This window comes from Poecilia mexicana, unplaced genomic scaffold, assembly GCF_051168715.1.
Source record: "Poecilia mexicana isolate PSO_F unplaced genomic scaffold, ASM5116871v1 scaffold_12, whole genome shotgun sequence".
NCBI classification, from domain to species: Eukaryota; Metazoa; Chordata; class Actinopteri; order Cyprinodontiformes; family Poeciliidae; genus Poecilia; species Poecilia mexicana.
In genome coordinates this window covers 3,113,084-3,131,836 of record NW_028263381.1, presented here as the reverse complement: position 1 = coordinate 3,131,836, position 18,753 = coordinate 3,113,084, and the positions used below count along the sequence as shown (strand labels likewise).

The 18,753-nt window shown below is 39.6% G+C and overlaps 1 protein-coding gene across 2 annotated transcripts; it reads left to right on the top strand.

Annotated features, from left to right (window-relative positions):
* The first annotated feature begins 7 nt into the window (after positions 1–7).
* brap (BRCA1 associated protein) lies at positions 8–17,069 on the top strand. 2 transcript variants are annotated; one of them, XM_015006134.2, is made up of 13 exons: positions 8–692; positions 862–1,023; positions 1,751–1,937; positions 2,845–3,034; positions 3,646–3,759; positions 5,275–5,423; positions 5,730–5,805; positions 5,888–6,026; positions 8,210–8,319; positions 8,411–8,500; positions 8,578–8,681; positions 9,683–9,822; positions 15,597–17,069. In XM_015006134.2, exons 1-13 carry the CDS (start codon positions 614–616, stop codon positions 15,824–15,826), a joined length of 1,770 nt encoding a protein of 589 aa, XP_014861620.2. In that variant the 5' UTR covers positions 8–613; the 3' UTR covers positions 15,827–17,069. The 2 variants fall into 2 exon arrangements, with proteins under 2 accessions (XP_014861620.2, XP_014861619.2); XM_015006133.2 differs by having other exon boundaries at positions 9–692; positions 1,748–1,937.
* Positions 17,070–18,753: the final 1,684 nt, after the last annotated feature.

Here is an 18,753-nt window from a genome sequence, read left to right as displayed (position 1 = left end):
AATACCTTTGTGGGATGCTGTTAAATAACTTATGATTTTAAATAATTTTTACCCATCTCATAAACTTATGAGTCGAGTGCTGTGAAAAAAATTATAACTTTTTTATAGATATTTAATTTGTCAGACAAATATCTGAGATTTGGAAGATTCTTAATCATTTTTAAACCTCTTTGGGTTTGACAATTGTTTTTTTTTCTATCCAATCCCCCCAGCAACTTTTTAGGAGTATTTTTTTTTTATTTTTTTTTAGCGAATTTGAGTTTGTGTATCTTATAATTACGCGTCCTTGCCAGCAGGGGGCACCAAATTATTCCGTAGCTCTTTGAGGTGTAGAGGAAGAATTGGATCCCTCTACCATTAGACCACCTAGCTGAAGTTTAGGTAGTTGAACATTATAACACTAATATAATGTTTACATTTAAAAGCAGGGAAGTTACTATATTGTTTGGCTGAACTAAAAAAAAATTATTCGATCTATTTTATTTTGCTCTCAGCTGATAGTTTTGCGGGCCCAAAGTGAACTGCTAGTCATCCAGCTAGCCTTGTGGAGCTAGCTCAGCTGTCAGCTGTTTGTTTTTGTTTCTGTTAAAGTGCTTTCTTTCCCTTTTAACACATGAGTGTTTCGCTGGTTGTTATCCGTCTGGAAATAGCCGACCAGTCTCCTTTTCCACGAGGTTTTCAATACTCTGCTGGTAAGTGAGCATTTTCGAGTTTCTATTTTGAAAGTGAGTGCTGAGCCAAAGACTGACCAGCAGTGACAGTAAAAGCAGCTCTGCCCGCTGCTTAGCTTAGCCTGGGTGTTGTGCTGGTCTAATGTTTAGGCTTTTTGTGCCGAGATGATGCCGTTTGTTTCACCTCTAGTTGAAGGCATGTCCGAGGAGGAGCTCCGGGAAAAAAGTCTCGGTTTAGCCAAACATGCCCTGAGTGGGAAGAGTGAGCTGGAGAGAGCAGCCATCCTGCACCAGCATATGGGCAGCAGATCCGTGGGGGACATGGTGATAGAAACCTATGAGCCCACCTCAGGTAAGCATTTATACATATGAAGAGCTGGGAACACGTTGTTGCTCCTTGTGCTTAATTTACCTCGACCTAGATGTCACCTTGACACAAACCACCAAACTAAACATTGTTAGAGACCGTGTACACTCTATGAAGGAAACTTGATAGTTGTGGTCTGTTTTAGCAGAGTATTGTGCTCTGTCACAACACAAAAAAATGATTCAGAGAAGGGGTTCAGTCCATTTTACTATCTTTGTTAAGTGATGGGCAAATGAGTCCATTCTGTGGGGCTTTGTAGCTTTGACGGACTTGACCAGCCTCCTGCCCACGTCTTGGTGCCACAAACGACAGGAGAGACGGCAAGCCGCAGCTGGTAACGGCGCTTCCGGTGTCCGCTTCCGGCAGCTGACACTAGGGTGAAACAGCTGCTGCTGCTGTTTTCTGTCAGCTGCCACTTTCCATCAAGTAAAAGCCTGAACTAAAAGGTTCCTGGAGGTTTTTAGAATCTCATGTTCTGTTCTTTAAGCATAACTACCTGTAGAATCCTTCATCATCTTCCTCTCCTAAATCTAATTGACAGCAATTATAAACACACCTGACTTTCAGACTCTACTCCTGATGGAGGGCTTTAACTGACCCATGCTTGGTTATGAGTGTAATATTAGATCCAGAACTGATCACACTGTATGATTTTTAGCAAACCGTGGTCGTTGCCTCTGATTGAGCTAACGTTTCTTTTCTCGTGCAGTAGGAAGTGACGAAGGAAGCAGCAGTCCTCAGAGTGCATGGACTGAGACACCGGTTTCCCAGGAGACCAGCGGCGCCTCGCAGACGGCTCCGGACTCGCCCTCCAAGCAGCTACCGGAACAGATCTCCTTCTTCAGCGGGAATCCGTCGGTGGAGATTGTCCATGGCATTATGCACCTCTACAAGACCAAGTGAGTCGTTGTGGGTTCTGATCGGACACGTTCTGAAAACTAGTACTGGGTTCCGTCCGCCTCCACCCTGGAAGACGATGGAGCTTAATTTCAGTTTTTTCCAGCTCTGGATAACTATGCAGGGAAGAAAGAAAAGAGAAGGGATTTTATTTCCTGTCCAGTATCCCACTGTCCTTTCTGATATCCTTCCTTTCATCTTCCCTTTATCCCTCCTTTCTTTTTCCTCATTCTCTCTCTTATTTCCATCCGTTTTTCATCTTTTCCTCCCTTTTGTCCTTCCTTATCATCTTTTATTTACTTCCTATCTTGTCCTTCCTTCTGTCTTTCCTCCCTCCTTGTTTCCTTCTCTTTCCTCAGTTTCTTGTGTTTTCCTATCTTCTTTTCTTATTTGATGTTTGTTTCCTTAGTTGTCATGTTCTTTCCTTAACTCCTTCCTAGTTTCCTTCTTTCATTAGTTCCTTGCTCGTTTTCTTTCTTTCCTAAGTTCTTTGCTTGTTTCCTTAGTTGACTCACTTTCCTTAGTGCCTTTCTTGTTTCCTTCTATTTTTCCTTAGTTTTTAATTTATTTTCATATTTTCTTTCCTTAATTTCTTCCTTATTTCCTTAATTATTTCCCTCTTTCTTTTTTATTTCTTGTTTCCTTACTATGTTTTTTCCTTGTGTTCCTCCTCCTTCGTGTCTTTCCTTCCTGTAAATTAATGGCTGATGTGTCATTTTTGCATGTTATGTTGTAATTGATTGTAAGGCACTAAGAACTCTGGATATTCCAGTTTTTCAAATCTGTCACAACCCTGACCTGGGATGTCCTGCTGCTCTCCTTAACTACCACTAATACAGCATTAAATCAGATAAATAAATAAATCTTTTTGTGAATGTAAAACGTCTTTTTTGTCCACTCTGCCTGCAGTAAGATGACGTCGCTGACCGAAGACGTGCGGCGCAGCGCCATGGTGTGCATCCTAACCGTTCCGGCCACCATGACCAGCCACGACCTCATGAAGCTCATGGCTCCATTTAATGACGTCATGGAGCACATGAAGATCATACGGGACTCCACTCCCAATCAGTACATGGTTCTCATCAAATTCTCCTCTCAGGTAACTCCGTCTGCTATCAAAAATCTTTTGCTGTCTGGTTGTTAATGGGTTAATCCAGAAAATGGTCAACAAATTAGCAAAGCAGTTCTGCGCTGTTGCATTTGAGGTAATAAAATGTCTATTTTCTTAATTTGAAAAGAAATTCAAGTTTAGCTTTTACATCATGTAAATGTATTTCTTGTAATATAACATTGTAAAAAATAAAAATAAAAAATTCAAGCAGAATATTCCAGTTTGTTTTTCTGTGTAACCAATTAATTGTCAGAATAATCAACAGCTATGATGATGGTTAATTGCAGCCCAAATTTCCAAATGGAAATTATCTCGGCATTTTCATATATTTGGGTATTGTATACATTAGTAACAACGTAACAATAATAAAATTTCATATGAGCCTATGAGTTTTATGTAAGGTACAATGTCTGTAAAACATTGATTTACATCCTAAATCTTTTGCGTTTCCCAGGAAACTGCCCTTTCTCTACCATTACTACTCTATTTTTTATTTTTTTTTGGTGAGCATTATTAACATTCTGAAAGACAGATCAGCCAATCAGGAGCGCCTCTGACTCGGCTGTTTCTCAACATGCCGTCTGTTTTGCGTCTCCCAGGCTGATGCAGACAGCTTCTACACGGCCTGCAACGGACGCCAGTTCAACTCCATCGAGGAAGCAGTGTGCCAGCTGGTCTACGTGGAGCGAGCGGAGGTCATAAAGTCTGAGGACGTAAGAATGCTTGTCGTTTCCTTCTGAACCTGCTGCTTTGCTCTAATTCCAAGAACAAGTTTCCACAAGGCAAGTGGCTCCGAGGTCTGTTAGTGAGCCGTCAGTTTAAGGTGATGCGTGTTTGGACGGACGGACAGACAGCTCAGACAGACAGACAGACAGCTCAGACAGCTCAGACAGACAGACAGACATGGAGAGCTCTGGGCTCACAGATAAAGGCAAGGTAAGCTCTGTGGCTTCTTGACCTCCGACCTCGACCTTAATCACTGAACCACGTGGGAGAGTCGCTTGGCTGCAGGTGAACAACGTTTCTGGGAATTTTTTCAATTAAGCACATAATCAATCGCATAAAAAGTTTAAATTATAATATTTTTTGAAGGAAAATTTTGTTTAGTTTGGCGTCACAGTCCATTTTATTTATGATTCGGTTGTGTGTGTGTGTGTGTTTTTTTTTTTCCATTTTGTTTATTGTTTTTGGTTGACATACACCGATCAGACATTAATATCTGTATCGGTCCTGATAATGAAAAAAACAATCTAGATCAGGTATCGTTGACAAAGAGCCCAATTCATAAGGGCAGATCTATTCAGTCTAGTTCTATGCTTTGTTCTCTGAGCGATTATTTAATTTACATTATACTTAGAATTCCTATTTGCACTTTCTGAACCATTTGGAAGGTTTATTGTAATTTGTTTTTTACATTGTTTTTGTGCATTTTTTTATTATTTTACATTGGTTCTTAGACTCTTAATTGGACTGACTGAACAAATTAAAGTTGTACAACAATACACCAATAGCTTATAAAGCTATTGGTGTATTTAAGTGTGTTGTTCTGGTGTAGAGTCAGCAAATACATTTGTAACTCAGTACATTTATGTTTGTGTTTAAAAACAGGAAACATTTTAATTCAATTCAGCTCTGTTTTTCAGTATGGGATTGGCTTTAGCAGATACTAAACCTCAAATATCGGTATCAGTGTCGGTATCGGTATCGGAAGTGAAAAAAGTGGATCGATGCATCCCAGGTTTTTGCTTGTTTTACTTTGAATATTTAAAATATCAAGTTCCAGTGTTAAATGTTCTATGCAAAATTAAAGTCTATTATTTTTTGAGAGAGCAAAATTGCATTATTAACAATACTTGAAAATGGTCTCAGAGCAACAATGTTATTGTTTAGTGAAATAGTTACTGGAATAGTTTATTGTCCAGAAAATTAAGTATAGAGTGGCTACAGCTTTATATTAATACATCCACCCAACTATGATCTGGAAGAAAAACAATTCAATAAAGAAAAAAATACTTTGTGATACTTTGTCTCAACATTATTTTCTTTGGATTTTTTGTTTGTTTTCCCAGATGTATTTGTTGTATCCACATTTAACATTTCAGCTTTATTTCAAACAAAACCAGCCTTTACTAGCGTCTCAACCCTGACCTTCAACCTTTCCTGGTTTCTCCTTCCTCTGTACATTTAATTCCTCCGTGTTTCTCCTCTTCCTGTCTGTTCTGCTGCAGGGAGCCAGCCTGCCGGTGATGGAGCTGACCGAGCTGCCGAAGTGCACCGTGTGCCTGGAGAGGATGGACGAGTCGGTCAACGGCATCCTCACCACCCTCTGCAACCACAGCTTTCACAGCCAGTGTCTCCAGCGGTGGGAAGACGCCTCGTGAGTCCAACACTCAACCTTTCCTTCTCCGAAACGTTGTTTTACACCTGCTCAGCGTCTCGATCTGAAAGCTGTTGTCGTTTTTTTTTTTTTTTTTTTAATCTGACTTGTTTCCGTCCTCCATGTTTGTTCTTCGCTCAGTTTCTCCGTGCCGGTCGGCTGCGTCTCTGATTGTCTCTGCTCCATGTGTCTACGTGATTCTGGACGTCTCGCCCAGCTTTGTGTGATGTGTTTGTTCTGCTGTGTGTATTTTTGTGTTTCACAAAGGACCTTTGACCTCAGCTGAGTGCACTGTGTGTTTTCTAGGTGTCCGGTGTGTCGGTACTGTCAGACGCCAGAGCCGGTGGAAGAGAACAAATGCTTTGAGTGCGGCGTCCAGGAGGTGACCAATCACTCTCTGACTGACGGTGTTGTTTATTGAACTTTTCTTTTAATTATTGTGTGTGGGTTTTTTTCCCCTGCAGAACCTGTGGATCTGTTTGATCTGCGGGCACATCGGCTGCGGGCGCTACGTCAGTCGACATGCCTACAAGCACTTTGAGGAGACGCAGCACACCTACGCCATGCAGCTCACAAATCACCGTGTGTGGGACTACGCTGGAGGTACTGCGCATTTGATGACGGGATTTGTGTGGGAAAACAGGGTGGCGACTGCAAAGAAGGTTTATTGATAGGAAACCATTTCTGTTGTTGCTGCAATGAATTTTGTCCACCAGGGGGCAGAAGAAACCCTAAAAATGTCAAAAAGGGAGTCTTTTTCATTCAGAGTGGAATGGCTGCCATGACTTACAGATAAACTGTAAACCAGAACAGCAGCTGGAAACCGGAGCATAAACAGCCTTTAAACATTTATTTAAAACCTCTTGGTGATATTTAAAGACCAAAGATACTGAAGAACTGAGTAGGATATGGTTGTTATGGATCTGATGGAAAATAATCAGATGTAAACGACACCTTGACCCATTGAACTCTGAGGAAAAACTCAGTGAGATCCGATTAAGTCCTATAAATTGAGTTTCATTAGCTCGCGCTAATCTGATGCTAATCAAGGCTATGAATCTAGATGTGGTTTTTCTGGGTTTCTTTGTTCGAGATTTTGTTTTTGATTTTTTTCAGATTTAAAACAAACAAACAGTTTTGAACATGGCATTTACAATGTTTTGATTGGCTGCTGTTCCCTGCGGGTCCGCCTCGTGTTTCTGGCCGGTGGGAATGTTTCCTCTGCTCCAGCAGTGATCTGGTGCTGAGTTTGTCTGATTTTCTTGACCTGGTGGAAACATAAGGAGCTGGTACTGAGTCAGCGGTAGCACCAGATAAAAAGTTATCAACCTATTTTCATTCTTCACCAATATAGTTCAGAGCAAATTGAGTATAAGAGGTAACCTGCTGGTGTGTGTGTGTTTTAAGAGAGGGAGAAGTAAGACATCATAAAACCAGTTTACTCAACACACAGTTTCCGTAAATTAGTAACTAAGTCAGAGTGCTTCTGTTTCTCTTATCTGTCTGCCGCAAACACGGAGCAGTTCTTACTGGTTCAACCCAAACTAACAAGTTGGGGTTAAAACAAACAGTGAACTTGATGCTTCACTTGATATAAAGTGGATATTTTAGCTTCATTGTTTTACAGAACAAAACAGTGAATCATTTTAAATGCTGAATATGTTTTTTTACTCCTCCATTCTTCCAGATTTATTATACTGAAACAAGCAATTATTTTACTAATCGATTATTCGGGCGATTAATCGATTAATCAGAAAATTATTGCCACGTTCTGCAGATTTTTCATTTCTTTCATTAAGCTTATTTTGTCCAATATTAAAAATGCAAATAAACAATTAATCCTGTTGCTTTTTAAAAGTAATTAAACAAATATAAAATATCGACACATTCCTGTAACGTATGTTTGATCATTTCTGCAACTAAAAACCTTATTTTCACAGAATTTGTTCTGTTTTATGTAGAACATATTTACAAAGTTTTTTTATGTTAGATGCAAAATTTATATATATATTTTGTTGACTTTTGTCGTTATCACTGCTGTAACTGTGTTTTCTCAGCAAATGGCCTTTTTTTAGACTCTATTATCCAACGAACGATTATTTGATTACTAAATTAGTCGATCATTATTTCAAGAATCGATTAATCATGACTAAACCGATTAATTATTTCAGCCTTATTGTATAATTAATGTCTTAAAGACCACATGTAATTTGTACTACCTTAGCTTCCAGTTGGTGTTTTCAGCTCATTATGTTTCACTTCTTTTATATTTCATAACATAACTGGGCTGCCATGAGAAGCTCCTGATGTGGGCAGAGTTTCCTGCCTTAGCCTCGACTGACCAAAGCTCACAGTTCCACTTAAAGTCTCAGTAGAGTTTCGCAAACTCAATATGTTTACATTTATGATGGTAGGTCATCTTAACCTTGCTCCCCTTGGCACATACAGAGCTTCCAATGGTTGACATAGAGACTTGATAACTCCAAGATCCCATTCTTCACTAAGTTTTGGGGGTTCTTTTTTTTTAAGCTCTCCTTCCATCCTGCTCTCTCACTGTGGTGGTGAGACAGAGATACATGGTGTCATGGAATCAGCCATTTCTGATCAACTGAAGAAAGGTTGAGAACAAATTTTAAAAAATGCTGTAGTTACATTTATTTTAAAAAAAAAATCGCTAGGAGGATCAACAATTGTCCCAATGATGATTTTCCTAGGATTTTTTTTTTTTTTTACCTGAAATAGAAAAGCCTTTCTGCAGTGATTGCTGTGTAACTCTTCTAATGCAGATAACTACGTGCACCGCCTGGTGGCCAGTAAGACCGACGGGAAGATGGTGCAGTTTGAGTGCGAAGGAGACACTTGCCAAGATGAGAAAATAGATGCTCTCCAGTTGGAGGTAAGCAGTTATTTTTTAAATGTTGTTTAGATGAGATTCGGTTCCCCTGAACGAGCCCAGACAGATTCCAACGATCTGCCTCTGTCTGCAGTACTCGTACCTGCTGACCAGCCAGCTGGAGTCCCAGAGGATCTACTGGGAGAACAAGATCGTTCATCTGGAGAAGGAGACGGCCGAGGAGGTAGAGAAGCAACAATATGTCTCGGTGTCGTGTCAGGTTCTGAGTTCTGGATTCAAACTCTTTGATTCTGCCCTCAGATCAACAACATGAAGGTGAAGTTTAAGGAGACCCTGGAGCGCTGCGATAACCTGGAGCAGCGATTAGGAGAAATAAGCAAAGAGAAGCAGAGCCTAGAGAAGAAGTAGGTTTGTCTTTAAATGGGGAGAGAGTGTGTGTTTGTGTGTGTGTACGATGTGAGCTTGTATTCAGGCCTGCAAATAGCAATTATATTCAGTAATAATCGTTAGTTGCAGTGATTAATCGTTATTCTGATGATTAATCGGATAAAAAATTTGGCACACTGCAGATTTTTTTTATTTAACCACTAAAGCTTATTTTATACAGTACTAAAAAATACATAAAAAATGCAAATAAACACATTCAATTCCTTTTTTAGATAAGAAAATAAACATTTAGTTCCCTAAAATGCAGTAACAGTGTACACTTGGTCATTTGTAGCAAAGGATGAATTTGCAGCTAAAACGTTTCTGCTTGATTTAACATCAATACAGTGTAGAAATAATCTGGTAATTAGTTTTTGGATTAACCTAGATTAACTAGATAGCATAAGAAGCTAGAAGTTTTTTATAGAATTTGAACCAGGTGAAACTAAAATTGCCACTTGAAGATCTAGGTAGAATATTTTTACAGACAAGTTTTTTTTGTGTGTTAAATAGAAAGTGCATATTTTTGTATAGTTTTAGCTTAATTACAGTTCTGAGTGTGTTGTTCTCCCAATAAACGATTAATCAATTATTAAATTAGCTGATGATTATTTCAATAATTGAGTTATCATGACTAAGCACATTATTGTATCTTGTTGCCATGGTTTCGTGACTGTTCAGTTGCTGCTCCACTTCCTACAAAAACACATTTCAGTAGATCTACCAACAGCCTTTACTGAGAAATTACAGGAATCTGTTGTCAATTCCTAAGAAATGCCAATATCTTGTTTAGCCTGACCGCCATTTCCCTGTATTGCATATGTCAGACTTGTGCTTGTCATGATATTTTCCTGCCACAAATATCTGGAAGTCCTGCTGTTAATCATAGTGTTAAAGGAAAACAGCTCTTCTCCAGCCACGCTTGTTTTCTAAGGATGAAGTGGTGAAGCCACAGTCTTTACGTATCGGGCTCTTTCAGGTGCACTCAGCTCAACAGTCGAGTGCTGAAGCTGAGCCAGGAGCTGAAGGAGGAGCAGGAGATGAACCGCTGTCTGAGAGCCAATCAGACGCAGCTGCAAGCCCAGCTGGCTGAGGAGGAACGCAAAGGAAAAGAGAGCGGTAAGTCATGGAGCTTCCTCCACATTTCTGCCTCAGTAATGTCTGTCCACTAGTACTACTTCAGTCTCCATTCTGCAAAACAGGTGTCTCTTTCTTCTAACGGTAAATATTTCATCCAATGCTAAAACACTACACCAACATATTGCATAGCAGAAGCTACTGCTGTAGTACTACAACATGTTATACAGAAGAAGCTAATACTAAAACACTACACCAACATGTTATTTATCAGAAGCTATCGATAAGTGCTACGCCAAGACCTTATTTAGTGGAAACTAATGCTAAAATGCTACACCAACACATACTTTAACGGAAGCTAATGCTAAAGCGCTAACTTCAATTAAAAGCATAACTTCCCTTGAAAGACTCCACACCTAGGGCACCAATTTAATTTGACATTAGAATTTACATGTTTTTAAGGCACTTAACACAGATGTCAAACTTTATTCAGCTAAAAGTTTACAAAACAGCTAAGTAAATTAGTGCAATAGAATTTAAAAAAAAATCTTCTATTTAGGGGAAGCTATGTGCGCTAATGGTTTTCAAAGTTACCTAAAGCGCTAAACGAAAAAGTAGCTCCACTATTAGTGGATTAGCGGACATGTTTCTGGGACTCCAATTACAGCTTTCTTGTCTGTTTCACAGAGAATCCAGATTTACAGTCATTAAATAAAATACATTGTATTACATTAGAATGAATGAGGCAATGTCATAAAGAAGAGCGGGGGGAATTTCCTCCACGACAATTTGAGCGACTGGCGAGATCTGATGGAAGGTAACTACCTACACATTACAGCTGCCAAAAGTGGTTCTGTTGATGGTCGTAGTTTACTATTTCCATGTGTGATCAACTCATTTCCAGATGAACTCCCTCTCTCTGTGGAACAAAAGGTGGGCCGTGGAGAGCGCTATGCTACGAGAAATGACTGCCGGGAAATGTTTTGGCTGGTTTACATAATCAAATAAGTTCTTTCGCTCATTGTTATCTTGTTTGTTCCTGATCAGCTGCTCCTCTGCCAGGACCCTTTAGAAATGCCAGCTAGAACAGAATGATTTATTTTTGACAGAATATCACTGTCAGAGACTACTTCCTCTTTACGTGGTCACATTTGCAAATGAGATACAAATTACTGCAACACAACCAAGCCGCAGCTATAACTGAGTGTAGTAGCCGTCTGCAAGCGGGTGGAGAGGAGGAGGAATGAGTAGTAAGCGAGTCTTTATGAGGCATATTCTCCTTTCTTGCTAGAATAAATGGCCTGAGGTGCTAACCTTTTGGAATAACATTGTTTCTTAGTCCCACCATTATTACGTTCAACTCAGGAATGTTTTCATCATGAGTGCCTGAGGGCAGTCTACCTGTAGTAGTTTTCCTTCTACCTCTGGGTTTTTCTTACAGGAAGCATTCAGACGAAGTTCCCTCTCTTCACATCCGCCCTATGAGGATTGGTACCTTCCCTTTTAGACTTTATGGTCCTCTCATAACCACTGTAGCTTCCGTGTAAATAATGGCCTCATAATGTTTCTCTTGTTGTCCCTGAGTTGTCGGAGGTCATCCTTTACAAGTCAAACAAGCCTTTCATGCAGCTCATAGATCTTATGTTTGAGTATTCTCTCCCATGTCATCATGACCTTTCTGCTGCTGCTCATGTAAAGTTTCCTCGGACGAGCTTCAAAAGCCATTTGTTTTTCCTCCAACATTTAAGGAGTGTTCATGTCCTGCTAAGTAGCGATAGCAACGTGCTGTCGTACTCCAAAAACGTCTGTCATGACAGCAGCAAGTCGAGTCAGTCAAGTTTATTTGTGTAGCACATTTTAGCAATAAGACAGTTCAAAGTGCTTTACACCGTAAGAACATAATTATGAGACGAGCAATAAACATTACATTTTGTCAGAAGCCATCACCAGATTAATCACACATCAAATATATTGATCAGTGCTCCACTTACTACTAATGAAAGGTTGCTCTAAACACAGGGTTCCCCCAGTGTGTTCATAAGCCTGGCGGGCCACCAGGCTTTACTTGCCCCCTGCCAGGCTGAGCATCGCTTATTGTAAATAGACAAATGATGTCCAAGACAACTGATGTGTATTTACAGCTGACATTTATAAACCATATAAATGGTTATAAACAGACTGAGGAAACATGCGCTCAGTCATGCGTTTCCACATGACCAAGTGGCCGTTAGCTTCCTCATGTGAGGCGCCACTTATTAAACCATGAAGGAACTACATCACCCAGCCCAGCTGCAGCACTCGCTTTTCTGGTCTTCCCACTTTGCACGAATCACTGTCTATTGAAACGTTATTTTTTTTAATGGTTAATGGAAACTGTCTGAACAAACATCAGCTTTTCGTATAATTTGGATGATTAGGCTGTTGTAGGGATTTTGAACCGGTGCTCTCAAAGGGTTTTTGTCCCCTGATTCACCTGGTTGCTGTTCAACAAACACCTGTTTATCAGCCATCAATTGAAATTAGCTGGGCTGAAGCAAGGAAACACCTAAAACACGTAGGGCAGTGTGCCTCGAGGACCAGGGTTGAGAAACAACCCTTTAGAAGACCTCTAGTTTTTGGTTCTGTGACACATAGATGTGAAAACAGTGACAGGAATGTGTCGGAGAGAGGAGTTTTACAGCTGCAACCCTGGGGGCTGGAGCTGACCCATGTCCACCCCCAAGGGTCCTACCTTTTAGGGGTAGCAGGTGTGATGGCATTCTGGACCAGCCCCTTCTTTCCAGGAAAACACGCCGTTGAGCGGAGATGCTTGTGAAGCAAACCGAATCCATGCTTAGCAACGGGCAGGGTTACATCCATGGCAAATTGGGAGTCTGATGTTCCGGACATGAAAACGGTTCTTTTGGATTATTGGATCAGTAGACATGTCTGTGTGGATTTAAGTTATTAGAACTTGGCGCGGATCCATTCTGGGTGTTCAAAAATACAATGCGTTTGTTTTTATGTTCACCACAGACAGGAATACTTCTTCTGTGTTTTTTCTTTTTTCGGTCCGGTTTGTTTGGGGAGGTGTGAATGTGTAATCAAACTTTGATGCAAACCAAAAAAATAAACTCTGGTTGTCTTGGTTCAATTAAGGTGAACTTTGTAGTCTGCTCCAAAAGCAGGAAGTGGACTACAACGCAGGGCATTCTGGGTCAATACCAAAACAAACGTGGGGTTCTAGCGCTAGCTGGAGAAATTTCTATGACCGCTAAAATCCAGTGCCACTCCATTTTTGTTTACATTTCATGAAGAAGGAAGTTGAACTCAGTGTCTTCTTCAGAGGTTTTTGTGTCATTTCCCTCAGTGGTTCTTGGTACAGCACCACCACAGGTGAGGGAGGGAATAGGTTTTTCAATTAGTTGCTCACTCTCTAATCTTCCAGTATGTCTAATTGAATCGTGTTGATCAACTGAATCTGATGCAAACCCTGACCTGTAGAGGAGGAGACAGAATATATTTTATCTAAATACCAGATTCCTCTCTGCTGACATGTTGTCATTCCCCGCTCTATCCCTGCTGCTTTCTTTGAAAGCCCACACACACACACACACACACACACACACCCCAGTGACTCCAGCAGATCAACCAAAAGTAATTCGTAAAGAGGAGTTTGTGGTTGCACAGATCTGTCATCTTTTTAAAAAAATAATTTTTATTACATTTTAAAAAAATGTAATTAGTATTAAGTAAGTTCATGTCTGTGTGGAAATTATGAACCACTTTGAATTACTTGCATGTACAGAAATGTATGTTGGCGTTAAGGCGGTGTTTATTATTTTTGGCTAACTGACCTAAAGTACTGACTGCATCCACTGACATTTGCTTCTGTAACGATAACGTTTCTCTATTCTATCCAACCAATACACACACACTAACACAGATTAACCAGAGAGAGTGTGTTGACTCTAATGTGGCCGTGTGAGGGTCAGTGTTACTGCTAACACTCCCTTCCTCTATCTGAAAGTGTCGGCCGTTAGCTTCCTCATGTGAGGCACCGCTTATCAAACCAGGAAGGAACTACATCACCCAGCCCAGCTGCAGCGCTCATGTTTCTGGACTTTCCCATTTAGCACGAATCACCGTTTATAGAAACGTTGTTATTTTTAAAACGGGGAATGCAAACTGTCTGAACAAACATCATCTTTTCTCATAGTATAAATTTAATGTTGAGGCTGGTTCGGGGATTTCAAACCGGGGCTTTCAGAGGGATTTTGTCCTCTCTCTGGTTTTTACTGCAGATGTCGATCCCATTTGTAGAACGGACAGAAATGTTTCCCTCTAAAAACAGTTGAAGTATGAAGATAGGGAAGCTAATTATTCAGTTATGTTAGTTGTTATAATTGCATCAAATATTATTTGTAAAAGTACAGTCATTTTTAGAGAATTGGAATGAGTGTTCTGACAGCACCTTAAAAACCACATTTTTATCAAATCCACATTTTTGTATTGAAAGTATTTTTTTTTATTGGTCTGATGTGATATTCTGACCTTAAATGAGATGTCTTCATTAGCTGTAAGTGAATATGTGTCATAATTAACAGAAGTAAAGGCTAATGTACTGAATATGACTAACTGTTATGGATTTCTGTTAAACCAAATGCGATGTTATCTTTAGTGTAACTCAGCTCTGCTCCCTCCTCTTTTAGTGACTCAGATGATAACAGAAAGCATCCATCTTGCCTCACACTGTTCTACCTCAGTCCTTTTCATGATGACACATATTTGGTAAAAAGACGTCCCTCCTACTGAGGTTGTGTTATCATAAAATGGTCTTAATATGCAAAGGGGGTTTTTGTACATTTCTGCTACGCCTACATTTAATCAGAACTGATCAGAAACATATGGCTGATTGCCAGTATTCAGATTTTATAAGACGTTAGAATGATGGTCATTGTTGTAGGATGAATGCTATTAAGAAGCATCTAGTGTCAATGTTCAACTGTTTTAAAAAGAGAGTAAATGATTATGTAGTTCAACATCTTACCAGCACAGTTTGCATGGTTAGCATCATTAGCTAAAGAGGGGTTTTGTTAATATGACCTGTCATCGCTTAGCAACGGTGCATTCAGTTGTTCTTGGTGTCTGACCAGCCAGTCAATATCTCTGTAGTCCTCTAACACACGCTGTCCGCACAGTCTTAAGTCTTAAATTAATGTGTCTCAAGTTAAGGCCTTAAAATGTCTTAAATTTGTTTTTATGTGAGTTGGCCTTAAATACCTTAATCACAGGTCTTAAATTCTGTCGTGTTTAATTATCGCCACAATTAGCATGGTTGTTAGCTAAACAATGGTCTTTGTAGCAGAGCTATTTAATGTTGTATGTTCTATGTAATTTTTTTTTCTCCACTCAAACATTTGAGTCTCACGCAGACATCGAACTTCTGTTCTGTAACTCAGGGCGGTTGAGGCTACCGCTGACTAGACGCTAGTATACCCTTGCTAGCTCGCTTTTTTGCGTCCATCAAGGGTATGTGTCCATTTATCGTCAGTTGGCTGGACGATATTTGCTTATTTCTGTTAAAAACCCCTAAAATGTTATGTTCATTCTGTGCAAAAAAGCTCAGCACTACTACTATATGAAATATACAATTTTCTTTTGTACTTTTCTTTGGCAATTTGGGTCTTAAATTTCATTCATAGCGGTCGTAAGAAGGTCTTAAATTTGAGTTTGTGAAACCTGCAGAATCCCTCTAGTAGATAAAGAACCAAAGTTTGTCTGTTAATAATATTTAAACAGATAATTTTTCTGTGCTTTATTGAAACGTGCTGCAGGTGAGCGGAAGGACGTGGTGATAACGGAGCTGCAGGAGCAGCTGAGAGACGTGATGTTCTACCTGGAGACGCAGCAGAAGATCGAGCAGCTGTCCTCCGAGGCCCGCAGCGAAATCCAGGAGGGCCACATCAACATCCCGGCCGGCCAGGCGGACGGCGCCCTGGGCCCGGACGGAGCGGGCCCCTCGTCAGGCCGGGGCCGCCGAGGCCGGGGCAGGAAGAGGAAGTAGACAGGAAGCCCCACTCTGCTGGAACGCGTGCAGGAACCATGACTGCAAGTCTTTTACTGCTGAGCTGTGGAATTCATTCAGCCTCCTGAGGAGGACAGCTGGACAGAACAGCAACCATGTCTTCAGCTAAACCTTCAACTTTAAAGTAGCTTTCAAAAGGAAAAGTGGGACATCTCACATATTTTGTGATGATTCAGCTATTTTCTTTTAGTATTGCTGCTTTGGTTAAATAGTGTTTTATCTGATGAAATAAGTGCTTGCAGTTCAAACGAGCCTGATAAAATTATCTGAAATCATATTTTCCTGTAAGCGTGAAATCAGGAGCAGGAGCTGTTGCAGAAGAAAGATCAAATTTAACTTTTTTACATTTCTCAGTCAGTGTTAACACTCCACAGGAAGGCAGGGAAATATAGACGGAAAAACATTTAATCAGTAATATTCATACATTTTTTATGATCAGTAATCGACTGACAAGCTGAGCGGAACGGACTTTCTGCCCGACTGAGTTCATTTTATCTCAGTATTGGTTTTTTATTTTTAGATCAAAGTTTCAACATTTTTTTATAAATAATAAAAAAGGAAATGGTAAGGATTTTCTCTTTTCTTATTTTTTGTTTTTATTCTGCTCTATTACTTGCACTGCTGCATATGACTGTATATTAGGACCACTGTAGATTAAAACAATGTACATTTCCATCAGAAAACTCAGATTTTGAGATTCATAGAAATTTCTGAGCTTGAAATGTTGAGAATTTGCTAGAAAAAAACCTCAGAAATTTTGATATTAGAGGAAAAAAACTTGGAAATTTCAATTTCAGACGTCAAAACATTTTCTCAGAAATGTTCTTGTTTTTTCTAAAAAAAAAAAGTGTTGTTTTTTTTTCAAGCAAATTTTTGACTTGAACTCAGGAATTTCCAGATTTTTTTTTTTAATTTTCTGAGATTTTGTGGTGGAAATTTTCTCTTTTTTCTTCTATCTACAGTGGCCCCAGCATGTTGTTTTCATAGAGAAACATCTACTTCAGTTTGGATTTAAATACGATCTTGTTGCGGGGAAAAAACTATAAAGAAGTAGACCAATAAACATATTGAACACAGGGAAACTAAATGTCATCTTCTCCTGTTTTTGTATTTACTGTACAAAGAACACTTAAGTTATTGTCATGTATAGTATGAAGCATTATTTTGATCTTTTGATCATGATTTGTTTAATTTTAAAATACAAAGGATTTTTTCCTTCATACTTCTTTGAGTTTTTTGTTCTGTCATTTGATTAGAAAAGGCGACATATTTACCAGGTGTTGGATAAAAAAAGATCTTCCTTACATATTTCTCCTTCTTGTTCTTTTCCCCCCTTTTATTTATATATATATATATATATATATATATATATATATATATATATATATATATAAAATACAATTTTTTTTATTTTTAGATTAACATCAACATTTTTTGTAAATAATAAAAATGTTCTCTTTTTAAATCTACATTTAAAAAAGTGTTTCCCAAATTAGAGCAACCCGCCACTTTACAAGAAAAAAGTTCCTCTTTTTGCCTCTCAAAACAGTCAGTTGTGTCTTTGCTGTATTATTCATTAAGAAAACGAGCTGCTCTACAAATTTATTTTTTAATCCTTCTCAAATGATAAAAAATACACTTTTTTTTTAAACTAAGTTGTTAAGCGATCTGTCAGGTAATATTCCAGATATCCCTTTTGTCGGGTTTCAGTGGCAAACAAAGTCAAAAGTGCAACTTTCTGTCCTGCCCTGAGTGACACGGCAGGTCTCTGACTAATCCCTCTGCTTCCCACTGCAACACTAACAGTTTACGCGCAGCTGCTTGCTGAGAGTAAACTGTGTATAGAGGCCGAGCGCCGCGGCTCACAGACATGCAAACTTCCTTCTGACGGATTCTCAAATGTCACACAGGCTGCAGGGGAAACGTGACTGCTTCTGTGTGAAGCATGGTTGGCGTGACCCAGTGACGGGCAGCGATACCGGGGCAGGCGGATCACGCTCTATGCAAACATGGTTCACACCTTTTCTATTTATATCCCCCGTAGATAAATAAGGACCAGATGCGTACAGATAGGATGTAGGAACACCTGCTTTCAAAGTATTAAAAAAAATCCCCCCTTTTTTTAAAAATGTGAAGCAACAAAATAAAACTTCCACTAACAGATGGCTGTGTGTCCACAACCCCCCCTCAGGTCCTCTCCACCTGCCTGCTGCGATGTGAGAACTGCTGAGCTCAGCAAGGCTGTGGTCTGACTGCTGCAACCCATTCAGCCGGCGCAGAGAAGCCATGTGAAAAAAATGAAATATGTGGTTTTATTAAGAGGGAAGGAAACGTGAAAAAACTTCAACAGAGATCAGGTACATCATCAAGGTTCTTTGTTTTTGTTTTTTTTTTGGAGCAGAGGAGGAAGACATGTCACAGGCCTGGTTTGTTTTCAGTCATGTTTGATGCTGAGATAAAGATGGAGGCCTGTTTTATCTACCAACCTGCACCAGCCAACCAGCAGAGGATCCAGTTATTTAGTTCACAGTAAGCAGCTGGAATGCTGCTCTGCACGTGTGTGTGTGCTGCTGATCAGAGAGGGGTGTGTGTTATCTACCTCACAAATCAGAACCGACATGCTGGAGTTTTTCTGGCCTTTATGCATTTAAACTCCATAGCAACATATTGGACAGCTAAGTCTGATTTCATGAAACTCAGCAGAATTTGACAGCAGCCATATTGGATTTTTATTTTTTATTTTTTGCCTAACTTTCCAACAAGTCCACAGATAAATATATATATATTTTTGCAGATTTCTAAATCAAAAACTCAAACTTCCGAGTTCAATTGAGCACATAGTTACACCTCCAGCAAAATAACAAAATAAACAAACAAAATAAACACTGGAATAAAGACGAATCTTT

Excerpts from the sequence above, each read along its gene's own strand:
- brap (XM_015006133.2), top strand. The coding sequence starts at position 614 with ATGAGTGTTTCGCTGGTTGTTATCCGTCTGGAAATAGCCGACCAGTCT. Across the intron at positions 3,760-5,274 it reads AGGTCATAAAGTCTGAGGAC|GGAGCCAGCCTGCCGGTGAT; the intron begins GTAAGAATGCTT and ends GTTCTGCTGCAG. Across the intron at positions 9,823-15,596 it reads ACGCAAAGGAAAAGAGAGCG|GTGAGCGGAAGGACGTGGTG; the intron begins GTAAGTCATGGA and ends AACGTGCTGCAG.